This window comes from Neopsephotus bourkii, unplaced genomic scaffold, assembly GCF_033783945.1.
Source record: "Neopsephotus bourkii isolate Nb327-2 ecotype Australia unplaced genomic scaffold, CSIRO-AGI_Nbou_v1 NB_53, whole genome shotgun sequence".
In the NCBI taxonomy this organism is placed as follows: domain Eukaryota; kingdom Metazoa; phylum Chordata; class Aves; order Psittaciformes; family Psittacidae; genus Neopsephotus; species Neopsephotus bourkii.
The window spans coordinates 14,750,655-14,764,444 of NW_026900570.1; the positions used below are offsets into that span (position 1 = coordinate 14,750,655).

At 37.9% G+C, this 13,790-nt stretch overlaps 1 protein-coding gene across 2 annotated transcripts in view; it reads right to left on the reverse strand.

Annotated features, from left to right (window-relative positions):
- PLXDC2 (plexin domain containing 2) overlaps window positions 1-13,790 on the reverse strand; it is a 264,806-nt gene that overhangs the window by 44,240 nt on the left and 206,776 nt on the right. For both annotated transcript variants that reach the window (XM_061352104.1, XM_061352114.1), the window contains 2 exons: window positions 12,921-13,016; window positions 11,946-12,027 (listed from right to left, as the gene is read on the reverse strand). In XM_061352104.1, coding sequence (XP_061208088.1) covers window positions 11,946-12,027; window positions 12,921-13,016 — 178 coding nt within the window. The remainder of the gene's footprint in view (window positions 1-11,945; window positions 12,028-12,920; window positions 13,017-13,790) is intronic.

Consider the following 13,790-nt stretch of genomic DNA (forward strand, 5'->3'; position numbering starts at 1 on the left):
TAAAGTAAAAATACACTTTACTGTAATCACTGTAATCAGTGACACAACCAAAGCAGAGTCTGAAATCCTGACTGCTTTCCTTTGTCTTTCAACATGTGCTTCTGTGAGGAGGTTCCTATCTGCAGATGTCAAAACCTTCTTGAAGCTCTGTCTCTGAATTCAGGTAAAGTAGGTAAAATTTCTGCCTTCCCAGCCAACTTCCCTCTCAGTGTTTTTGAAGTTATCTTCACTCTTGTGTTTAAGTAGCCATATTATTTTTAATATTTTTTCTCATTTCTGTTCTGTATTCACCTGTCATCTACCTATATTTGACACTGCCATACCATGCAAATTAACATCCTGTTTTGCATTATACTTTATTTACCCAATGTAATGCATGAGCATTTTGTTAAGTATAAATCTTTAATCTGTTATCAGGAAAGCCTACGTTCTTTGAGATGTGTTCTCTGCACTCTTCTGATTATACTCTTAATGTCTAATAGTTATATCACACCATCATTTGAGACATTTATTTGGGAACTGGCCAGGCTATAATGCCTTGTATAGAAACTTAGTCCTAAGAAAGCCCATCACATAGCATAGAATGATGACCAGAATTCTGAGCCAGGTATCTTGAAATGTTGAGGATACACATAAATTGCAATCTGAGGCACCTGCCTGTGGACCCCTTTCATAGGCAAGTGTCACTTTCATCAGTGAAACAGGAACATGTTTGAATCCAGAATCTCTGATAGTAGCTATCAATGTTAGAAATTAACACATAAAAATGAAACCAAACAGAAAAGAATCTGGGGCTCATGTGTGACCAAACATAGCGCACTTCTGCCAGCAAACAACTCCCAGAGTGAATGCTTGTGTAATAGAGAAGGGCAATGCCCACTTTTATGGCTACAAAATTCAGAATAAGCAATGTGGAATTGAGTCTGAACTCAACTCTGTTGTGATTGGAAAGATTTATGGATGTTATAGAAGTTGCAGTTCTGAGTATAAATAGCTCATCAAAGACTGAGTGGGGTTTTGTATTACTGTTTTAATAAAATAAATAAGGAATAAAAAGTTACTAGTATGTACATGAACTGCAAAAGAAGTTTCCTACAGAAGAGAACTGTGCTACCTACCTATTTATTTAGTGTTTTACCACAATGGTATTTCAGCTGCATCTGTGAAATAAATATGGATATTAAACACAGATTTTGTGATCTTCCTTTCAAATTAGTCAGCAAAAGTAAATATTCTCAAAGGTATGATTAACAGATGGATGTCTACTTTCCCTCCTCTCAATGTGATTTAAGTGCTTAACCGTCCTCTGTACCTTTGATAACTACTTCCTGCAGTTATACTAAAACACTATAGGAATGTGATATATTTGACAAACACACATGGGACAGACTTTGCACTAAGGTCTTAAAACAGTCCAGGCAATAGTCCTTCTTGCACTGACTGTGATATCTATGTCTCAGCCAAGCTGTGTTGCAAAATTGGATATCACAGAAACCTGCAGAGTGGATAATGAACAGAGTTTGTAGACTCCAGAAGACACAGCAACATCCCTGGCAAAGGAATCAATAGCTAGTGAAACCCATCTCAAATTCTGAAAGGCAAATGATATGGTAAGAAGCACAAATATACAATATGAGTAGTGTGAGTGATGTGGCTGAAATAAATCATGGTGTTTATATCTTAAGAAACTTCCAAATGCTTCCCAGTCTTCAGTTCCAGGATATAATACCAAATATTTCAAAAGAAATATTAGGATTTCAGAATAATTAGAATTATAACAATCTTACGCCCGTTCTCTAGAATAATTTAAAGTTTTGTAACCCAGCCTTGCATTTCTTAAAAATCTGCATCAGTTATGAGTGTAACTGTTGTTCTCATGTTGTTCCAAATTATTCAGGAAAGCAAAGCAATGCATACACATGTAAAAATGTGACTAAAATTGCAGTTGTAAGAAAACTGGCTAATTTCTGTATGAAGACAGGACTCGAATTCAGTTAGGTAAATATTAAATCTGTTAATGGGAGGATAGGGAGTTTTAATCTCTAGATTGGGGCTGCTGAGATCGTCAGCAAGCAAGAAAGGAGGACACTGCAGAAGAACATGTGGAGAAAGGAAACTTGAGGAATAAAGCTCATAAGACAAAGTTTTACTAGTGTAGGAAAAAGCTCAGGTGAATACTGAAAAAAAAATCCACATAGCTCCTAGGTGGTATGGATCCATTTTAAGGTATTAGCTTTGAACCACACAAGGGGATGATTCTACTCTAGCAGGTCCCACATTTTATGTAATGAATTGGATGGTTTTGCTCTGAAAGCTACAGCACCTTCACTAGAGTTCTGTTCAGAGGCTGAACTTTTTAGGTTTATTTGTATTAATCATAGGAATTGTTCTAATCTCTGCCTAAAGGTAATTACGGAAATTCCACAATACTTCCACAGAATCCAGCTACTAAGAATTTCCACAAATTTACCAAAAAATTGTAGAAAGGCTTTTTATCTGCTTTTCACCCATGTATCAGTTTCAGAAAAAAGTTAGTTCATCCGGCTGCAGGCTGACTTTCAATAAGAACATGTTAAGAGCTCAGGATCATCTGTGTTCCATAATAGTACTTTTAAATGTTCCATTATGTACATTTTACTGATATGCACATCTTTACTCTTACATATTTTTAAATGTATCTTGAGGCTCACATGAAGCTTTCACTGGCTTCTAAGCAGAACTGCCATCCCATTTGAGAATATGTTACTATGATCTTGTGAGGCTTCTTTCATCAAACAATATCATCATGGGGCTCACTCCGGTTTGATAAACTGCTTTGTTCATTAAGCACTTCTGTGCTACTTGATTTTCTTGCTTTCCTTCCATCCGGCTTGCCATGCATACAAAATTCTCAATTATTGAATGCTAATTTCCTAAAGGTTTTTTGCAGTTCATGCATTTAAATTAGCTTGTCAAATTAAGAGCAAGCATCTTGGAAAGGATTTGAAGAATCTGGGTGTGGAGCAATTTTCTGCTCAATAAAGTATAGATCTAGTTATTGTATCATTCTTAACAGTAATGTATCAGGGCTGACAAACTTACACATTCATTCTCAATACTTTTGTTGCACTTAATTAAAAAGACCAACTGCTTTCACAACACAACTTTTAAATCAGAGAAAAATATTGCATTTTAATCAGAGCAAACTGACAAAGGGCCACAATTTCTACTTCTCAAATTTTCAATATTATTGCTTCATAATTGGCAAAGAAACAGTATACAAGTTAGGAAAATAGTACTGACATTACTTTTCATTTATCACAGGGTGAATTTGGCCTAATTCAACAATCTGCTTGTTAAGACCCAGGTGTTAGGATACTGCCATGGTTTCATATAAAACCACTCCAGCATAAGGAACTGCTGGAGTGGTTTTATAAATTCTATAGACAGACAGAATCTGAGCAGATTTCTATTGCTTTGCCTGAAGCAGCAGTATGATCAGCAAATTCACTGTTATACACATTGATAGAATGGAATATATTTTGACAAATAGGATATATTTTAAACATCTACCCCTTCTGAAGCGTTTAAAATGAGATTTTCCTTGTCACTTGTATATGAATCTATTACACTGATTGGATTATATATGCTCCCTCTGGTGGTTTACTTAATCCACACAAATGCCTCTTTTATTATTTTTTTTTTTAAATTTTGCAATTCAATGGCTAAGATACTGTGGCCAATTTTGTAATAACAGCACGCTACTGACAGTTACTGTTGTGATAAAACCAGCCTGAGTATAAATCAGTTAAGTTTTCCTCCCATCTTTTAATTTGGAACTGAAATATGTAACATCCCTAAAGCAAAAGAAACCCCAAACCAAACCAAAAAAAAACCCCAAACAAAACAAACAAAAAACCCCAAACCAAACAGAAAGCCCCAAGGAATAATAAACACTCCAATACTTAAAGTGAGGAAGTATTTAAAAGGGAGCACTTAAACCAACCTAGTGTCCTTCTGTGATGAAGTGACTACATCAGTAGACAAGGTAGTAGCTACAGACTTCATTTATCTGGACTCCTGAAGGCATTTAACATGGTCCATCCTTCACTCTAAGGAGGCAGATTTAAAGTAGGTATGAGAAAGACAATCTTTATAATGAGGGTGGTGAAATACTGGAACAGGTTGCCCAGAAAGAAGGTAGATGCCTAATTCCTGGAAATGTTCAGTGTCAGGCTGGGTGGACTCTGAGCCACCTGACCTAGTGGAAGGTGTCCCTGCTGGGGGGCTGGAGTACATAGAATCATAGAATAGTTAGGGTTGGAAAGGCACTTAAGATCATCTAGTTCCAGGTCTCCACACAGCCTTCTCTTCTCCAGGCTCAACAGCCCCAGCCTTCTCAGCCTGTCTTCATACAGGAGGTGCTCCAGTGCCCTGATCATCCTCGTGGCCCTACTCTGGACTTGTTCCAACAGTTCCATGTCCTTTTTATGTTGAGGACACCAAAACTGCACACAATACTCCAGGTGAGGTCTCACAAGAGCAGAGTAGAGGGGCAGGATCACCTCCTTCAACATGCTGCTGGTCACGCTCCTTTTGATGCAGCCCAGGATACACTTGGCTTTCTGTGCTGCAAGCGCACACTGAAGCTGGCTCATGTTCATTTTCTCATTGACCAGCACCCCCAAGTCCTTCCCTGCAGGGCTGCTCTGAATCTCTTCTCTGCCCAACCTGTAGCTGTGTCTGGGATTGCTCCAACCCAGGTGTAGGACCTTGCACTTGGCATGGATAAACTTCATGAGGTTGGCATCAGCCCACCTCACAAGCGTGTCAAGGTCCCTCTGGATGGCATTCCTTCCCTCCAGCGTATCAACCAAACCACACAGCTTGGTGTCATCGTCAAACTTGCTGAGGGTGCACTCAATCCCACTGTCCACGTCAGCGACAAAGATGTTAAACAAGATTGGTCCCAACACCGATCCCTGGGGGACACCACTCATTACTGGTCTCCAGCCGAACATTGAGCCACTGACCACAACTCTTTGGGTGCAGCCATCCAGCCAGTTTTTATCCACCGAGTAGTCCACCTATCAAATTGATGTCTCTCCAATCTAGAGACAAGGATGTCATGCGGGACAGTGTCGAACAGTTTGCACAAGTCCAGGTAGATGACATCAACTGCTCTACCCCTGTCCCTCAGTTCCGTAGCCCCATCATAGAAGACCACCAAATTGGTCAGGCAGGATTTCCCCTTAGTGAAGCCATGCTGGCTGTCACCAAGCACCTTGTTGTTTTTCGTGTGCCTTAGCATGCCTTCCAGGAGAATCTGCTCCAAGATTTTGGCAGGCACAGAGGTGAGACTGACTGGTCTGTAATTCCCTGGGTCATCCATTTTCCCCTTCTTGAAAATGGGGGTTATATTTCCCTTTTTCCAGTCATTGGGAACTTCACCTGACTGCCATGATTTTTCAAATATGATGGTCAATGGCTTAGCAACTTCATTCGCCATCTCCTTCAGGACCTGTGGATGGATTTCATCAGGACCCATGGACTTGTGTATGTTCAGGTTCTTAAGATGGTCTTGAACCAGACCCTCTCCTACAATGGGCCCAAGGTCTTCATTCTCACAGTTCCTGCGTCTGCCTTCCAAGACTTTGGTGGTATGGTCAGAGCCTTTCCCAGTGAAGACTGAGGTAAACCTCAGCCTTCTCCAAATCCAGGGTAGCCAGTTCACCTGATAGCTTCCAGAGAGGGCCCACATTGTCCCTAGTCTGTCTTTTATGTGTGGAGAAAAACTCAATGTTTCCTATTTGGGCTTAATTATTTTCTTTTGTAAAACAAGGGGTTTATGCAGTCAGATAATATGATATCTATTCATGTGCTCTTTTTTTTTGTAATTCTATATGGGTGTTACTTTGCTCAGCTGATAAATAGTTTAGATTATATAAGACTGTTACTTATATTACAATATTAGATTCAATCTATTAGAATAGGTCTTGTCAGATGGCATATACAGAATAACAAAAAAATGACCTCTTTCCCTCCTCCCTGATATTCAAAATTTCCAGACATAAACTCAGATTTAAAAGTTAGCTAAACATTTTTCCAACTCCTTTCTAAAGGAAGAATAAACAAACAAGACATTTCAAGCTTGCCCAAAAGTTCAGAAGACAAATAAGAAGCATTTTTTAATCCCAATTACCATAAAGGCACCATGGAAAACTGTCTCTTCATTTTTCAACTGTGAAATGTTTTCTTAAGAAGTGCAAGTGCCTGAAGATTCTCCCTTCCCCACTCTCCCATTAATCATCATGGAATGCAAAACAACTTCTTTCTTTATTACCTGCTTAGATGGGAACAGTCATTATAATAATAAAAGATTATAAGTATCAAGATATAAATTACATTATTGCTACTATTCCCAGACACATTTCTGAATTTTCACTTTGTTCAGAACTCATTCCATAAAAAACAGCTGTAATCTTTTCATCTACACAACTAGTGTTGCTGCTGGCATACAGGATTAAGCATTGAAGCAAAATGTGTAACAAATTGGATTCTTTCACCTTTTTAGCTCAGGATTGTTTTGAGAGTACAAGAAGCTTTGGGAGCCGTGTGCACACACATGGTCAGAATAACTGCCTAGAGGGCACAGCTCATCACTACACACAGGAAGAATTTGCATAGCCTGTTCAGGACACTTCTCAGACTGGGGGTTTGCACTCCATGGGTCAATACCATAAAATGTATAATTGCAAACCTGATTATTCAATGCATAGTCTGGAAAACTTAAGTTTTTAAGACAATTTCATAGTCTGGAAAAGTCTTAAGGATAAATGTACATTTAAGCACTTAACATGAGCAAGATCTTCTTGTAAACTGAGAGAAAGTGTGTGAGGCCTAGAGACCTTTCTGGTCTTAGATACTTAAGTCTAGATTTTGGTAAAAAAGAACTTTTAGTAGTGCTCTCCCATTCTGCATAGCTTCCCCTGAAAACCTAAGTAAGTCAGCTAGAAAAACATCCTTGTGGATCTAGCCATTAGGCTTTTTGGTGAGCAGCCAGTTTTGATGATTTAAAAGTTGAATACAGATACCAGCAGTGACAGCTGAATAAGTCATCTAGACTGTATGCAGCACTTGCCATTAGTCCTTCAGTATTCTAGTTCTCTATTTCCAGTGTTGGGGTGACAGTACCACACCAAACCTAAGGGATGGTGCAAGGACTGGGAGATACTTTTATCCTGTGTGTTAATGAAGTGAAACGTGAGACACATGCAAAACCTGAGTCTTCAACATGCACAGGTTGCAGGAGTCAGTTCTTTGTCTGCTTATTTCTGAACTTATGAAATACCAGTATCACTTCTCTGCTGAAATCTGAGACTTTCCTGAAATTCATCAAAACCATAAATATCTAAAGAATCTGAACGCAAATATTTTCAAAATATAAATGTGGCTTTTAAAAATTCCTTAATCATTCAAGCATCATACTTCCATTGTATTTCAGTGCCAACTCTTTTACAGTTAATAAACACAATTTATTTCTTGGGCAATTAAAATATTTCCAAGGGAACTCACTATTGCAGTAATACAAGTTGTACAAATTGAACCTACAAAATAACATCAAAGTTGCCTTAAAGCTTCCAAAAATTCTCCTAAAAAATGACATCTCTAACATGCAGGACATACCACGTGCATAGATAATACAAATATTTTCAGAAGCATGAAAAGATGATATAAACAGATCTGATATTAATGAATTCTCCCTGTTTTTAAGCGTTAGGTGGTCAGGGATAATTAAGAGCAAATAATCCAAGTTTCAGCCACAGGTGGCTACTATGAGAGAGATGCTAAGTGCTTGTTATTTTATAGACATAGATCCTTTTTTAGGGGAAAGCTATGATATCGTCTTAGCTTACATATTTACAATTAGTCTCTTTTACTTATGGAACAGATTTGCTTGTGGAACAGTTATAAAACATACACAGTTAAAAAAAAAAAAAAGCAGCTCCTAGGGGGATCCTCCATCTGCTGAAGTAAAAAAAAACCAAACAAAACATTATGCGCCTTTGCCCTTGCATTAGTGGTGATGAAATTGTATGACATATGTTAGATTAGATTTCAGAGTGGACAGCTTGATGATTCTTTATAAAAAGGCAAACTGAGATTTAAGCTTGTAAATAGTGACAGCAGTAGAGGATTTTGCAACTATAAGAAGAGCCTACTTCTCTAAAGATTGCAGAGTTTGCTCAGCAGCTGGGCTGGAGTTCCAGGTTGGAAACAACCCACTGTTGTAGAATAAAGTTATTTTCATTCCAATACAGACTGCCCACATGGGGGTGTACGGTTACTCTGCAGTGGTTCTGCTGGTCAATTTTCCTTGTGCATTTGCAAGTTTTATATAAACTTTCTGTTTTTCCAACAACTGTACTTTGTTATGTGAATGATATAAAATATGGTTTAGATTTTATGCAAGGGAAATAAACATACATGATGCTGTTCCTGGTAGTAATGTTGCTCTGGCTAAATGGGGTCAGAACTTGTTGAGAAAAAAGACTGTAGAATTGGCATAGAGTTTTGTTTCCCACTGGATACATGTTTACTTGTTATGCACATAGAAGTCTATCTGCTCTGGGAGATCTTACTCTATTGTACCAAAGTGCTACCATGGCTCCACAGCAGGAACATGACTGTCTGTTAAAGCCATATCTGACCCCTGTTGCTCCCTCTCTAGCAAACAGGCATTCTGCCTCTGCAGAAATCAAAGCACTAGGTCAGTCAGTAGGTTACTGGCATGCTGGAAACCCGTCAACATCAAGTTCGAAGCCTTCTTCAGGCTTTTGTACCAAAGGCTAATTGCCTTCTCCACCCTGGGCTTTATCTACAGCCAAGAGAGACAGCTTTTGGTTTCTCACCTCCCATACCAATGTGTCCAGTCACCTCTGCAACCCAGAAGCACTACTCAGGCATTACTTCTAAGCATCTGCTTCTGCTTATTTCAAAAACCCCTATGAGAACTAATTTGAAAGTGGGCTGTAAACATTAATTTTCTTTGTACTCTAGGCACTTCTGAAAGTCTAAGTTAATACTTCACATAATGCTTTCCTCTTGTTTACTCAAGCAGATTTTACTCTGCTGCAGCAGAGCAATGAATATCACAACAGGAGATAAAAGTCTAGGCTGATTTACAAGGCTGGTGGTTGAACAGAGTGACATGCAGAAAAAGCTGGAGCACTGTGATGAAAGAACTCACAGCTTTCCATCCTTTATGATTTTTAACCAGGACAGTTAGGTTTTCTCGTTGAGCAAGTGCTTCTTCATCACATGCAAAAAGAACATTTTAACACACTGAATTTATGTCTGAGGGGAGAAAAACTGCAAAGTGGTATTGAAGTAAAGGATTCTGAGTACTCTCCTGTGATCCAGACATCTCCAGTGAGAATGGAATAAGCTTTTTTTACATCTTCCTAAAATGAATATACATGCTGAGGAACAGCAAGGTAGAAGAAGAATGGCACTTTACCAGAAGGCAGGTGAGAGTATCTAGAACTAGTAGGGAGCAGAAAATTATCAAAGCTGAGACTGGAATGAGTCCTGATCACAATGATCCTGCAATGTAATGTACCCTAACTAAATGCTCAGTCATCACATTTTGGAAAGCAAGTTGCCTCTTTTCACAAAATATGTATCCACTTACTATTTCAGATTTACTTCTCTGTAGAACTGAATTAATTGAAATAAACTGCTCATTTCAGAAGCAGAAGAGTGCAAGAAAGGCAATGGGGCCTGAGGCTGGCACCATCATCAGAGCCATGCTTCTGGAGGAAGTAACAAGTTGAAAAAATGAGGTGTGTAATCTAGCATTAAGTATAAAATTAAGATGTTCAGGGGATTGGACTATAGCCCCAGAGGTTCCCAAGACCTAGCTGAACGAAATCAGGAACAAACTGGTCTGATCTCACAGCTGGCCCTGCTTTCAGTAAGAGGTTAGACTGGATGACTTCTAGTGGATCCTTCCATTCTGACCTGCTTTATGATTGTATACACAGTCCTCTATTTGCTTAAACCTGGCTGAATAGCATTCACCTTTGCAAATGCAGATTGGAGTGTGTGACTATTCTTAAACTACTGAAATTCCCACATAGGGGCATAATCTTAGTTTGCACTTCCCTTGCTTACCTTTTTTTAGGTAATTGACTCCAGTTCCTGCTTTTGCTGCTAGTTAAACAATGTCCAAACACAGTCTGCGTGAAATGACAATCTCACTACTGTTAGTAATAGTAATAAAACCGTTCAGCCTATCTGCTGCTGCTGCATATCAAAGGCACAACCATGCTGCTGTGTGGAGCCAGCTGTTTTTGGGAAACAGTGCAGGACTGCCACACAGTAGGTTCATCTTTGATTGCAGTGTGATCTTCACAGGCAAGATGGAAAGCAAGATTATTTTAATACAAATTTATTTTAATACAAAAATGCATTGAGACCATATATTTTTCAGCAGTAAATTCCCAGATGTGAAGGGGCATCCAGAAAATCATGCAAATATGTGGAAGGGAATACAGTGCGACTACATGGTGCTATTGCTTCCTGCTAAAGGTGAAGGATAAAACTGTTTTAGTTCTCCACAATGAGTGAAATAGATTTTCCAGAAATTCCAGAACTCAAGAAACTCAGTAATCAAGAAACTACAGAAAATCACAAAGGATCTCAAGGTTTGCCTGTTCTTCATAAGATGATCTTTACCATATTTTTTTTATATTTTAATATTTTTTCATATAATTGAGTTTATAAAAAAAGAAATGAGAACACTGGCCACAAAGCAACAGACCTTGATTAAATCAAAGCCAATAGAAACTCAGTGCTACAACGTTTATTAATGGGAGAATCAAGCAATGCTTGAAAGCAAGAAATTGGATAAAGCAAGGAAGTTCATGCTTGCCTGGGACAGTTTTCTACAAGTACCCTTAGTCTTGGAGAAATTTGCCATGTTTACTATGACTTGATTTCATGTATCTTTAATTCCACTAAAACAAGTTTTTTTGAAAGACAAACTAAGAACAGAGTGACTTTGCAAATTACTTACTAAAGGAGTTGAAGCTTAAGAAAACATAATAAAAGTGACCCCAGGTTCCTAATTCCATACAAACTTCATTTACCAGTTATTCAATACGGTTTCAAATTATTCTATTTTAGAACGTTAATAGCCTTTTCTCCTTTATTATGAATCCATTTCATACATAACATTTCTGAACCTAATCAGTAGGGTTGAAAAACGTGACGACAGTAAATACCCATTATGATACTGCATTTTGTGTCAGAGAACTGGTATTAAATAAGTTCTTGCTTTGAAGGTTAATAAAGACCATTGAGTGAAGAACTTTTTGGAAAAGCTATAGCTGCAGAGTTCACATTTTGCTGTCCTGTGCTCCAGCTGCTTAGAATCTAAATCGTTCCTGCTACTGACTTGGATGTCCTCATCAATGTGGCAGCAAGAGGGTGAGGAGACTCAGTGTACCCAGTAACTATAATGAGAGATTAAAAAAGAAAATACTTGACTCTTTGGGTGTTTCGGTCTCTCTACTTTTAAGAGAACAAGTAGGTCTTTTTAGTTACATTACCACTGCACATCTCCATGTGGTTAAATTATTATATATTATTATAGTGAGAAAATACGAATTTTGTTATAATTTCTACTTCTTGTTCTTCTCCAAAAAGATTATAAAGTGGGATTGAAGATGTAGGAGAAAGGGCTTAACTCTAAGCTCTTTGACTATTCTTGCCTAATTACTTTGCTGAAGTGAAATGAGACGATTATGTTGTTACTGATTGCAATACAAATTCGTGTGAATGCGTATACTTAAGACCAAAATATAACAACCCTTTGCACTGAATAGCCTATAGGCAATGTTTTTGGATGTCTTTGAGCACAGCTGCACACCCATGCAAAAAAGAAAAATCCTTTTCTTTACCTTTGGAGTTTGCTGCACCAGCTGCAGTTGAAACCAATCTGGGCAGTGACACAAGGACCACAGCTGGTAAACTGAAGACAAGCTGGGATGTAGATAAACAAACACAAATTATTACATTAATGTCATAAATAATTCTCATTAAAAGCACAAAAGGATACATCTGATAATATATATTTAGGGACTCCATAGGTTCACACGCATCCAAAATAAGATACCAAACCCAGCCTATTACAGAGCATTGCACAACTCTGTGCACAAAGGTACATTTTATCTGTAGGATTCTATTTGTAAATATATTTCCACTTCCACATCTGTTCATTCAGCTTCATTGATTTTTTTTATCTTTTTTCTTTATATTAAGTATTTCCTTAAATCTTATTCTTCCATGGCTCCCATGTTCTGTGGTGTTGCTAACATTCAGTCATAAGCAGAAAATAAGGCTGGCAGGAAAGTGTGCAAGAACTATAATTGGACTATAAAAAAGAAAAATAACTGTTTTTGTTTTTTCCACAGTAGTACAGCTGGCAGTTTAAACCCACAGATTTCTAAACCATGTAGTTTTACCTTGGACAAAAGAGAGAGATGAACTGCAAAATGTGTTTGAGGACATTCCTTTGTGATATAATGCACTGTGCACAGAAGAATTCGTGTTTGCCTTGCAAGCATGGAAATTGTTCTTTTTTTTTCCTGAGGAATGAATTTCAAGGCAATATAATCGTTCTTCTTAAAAAAAATATTATTTGGCACAAATTTCGCTCAAAACCTACTGGGAGCTATGTACCTATAAACAAACTGGAGATACATGAGGATGTACTGGATAATGTATCATCCACCTGGAACTAAATCTGAGAGAGGACAAACAAATCTGTTCATGATTTCAAATCTACAGATAAACAAAATATTTAAGATCTTGTGTGCTTCTGGGAGGGGGATCTTTTCCATATCTGGCTCCTGCACATGTTAGGTTTTACTTACTTGGAAGAGGTATCATTTCCACAGCTGACAGATTGGTAATCTTTGACATCTGTAGTTCCACCCTGTGGTACTCATAAATTGTTCTTCTACGGACATCTACCAGGAAAGAAAAACAAAAGTATTTTCATACTTCACTATTTTGCAGTCTTTGGATTGTGAAATAGTGGATGTAATGATTGCTTAACGTTCCTCAGGTGCATACATGACCCCAGCTTTCCTCAGGAATACAGTTTTAACTTTAGACATCATGAAGGAACACGTAAAAGGTATAGACAGAGAAATTATCATTTGAGAAACTATCAGAGCTGACAGAACAGGTACCTATTCCTATTAAAGGATTATGAAAATGCTGAGTGTGCTCTCAAGCATCCTAGACATTCATTTAGGCAGAAATTCTAGAGTATACTGTCAGATATTTTATGGTATATTTCAGATGCTTGCTTTCCTAAGACATTTCTCAGCTTACAGACTTGAGAGAAATGCTTTATATGCTCACTTGTCAGTTCTCGTCAAGATGCACAAACAAAACTGATTTTATTGCTTAATCAAATTTGTTAGCTACAAGCTAGCTCAGCTCTGAATGCACTAGAACATTTTTTCATATGGTAACATTGCATTAAAGAAGACAAGTCTTCCTAAGCAGCCAATATTATGCATAATCTTTACACAAGCTGACTGTACCTAAGTTTCTCAAAGCAGAAATTCAATATAGTTAGTACACTATTGCTATGGGCTTTAAACTCACAGACAACTACGATCCATGCACAAGATAAGCGTGAAAGAAAATCACAACTGTTACTTTACAGATCAACATCCTGTAATGTATTCTGAATATTCCAGATTTTAAATGCATGGTCACAATGCAGACTG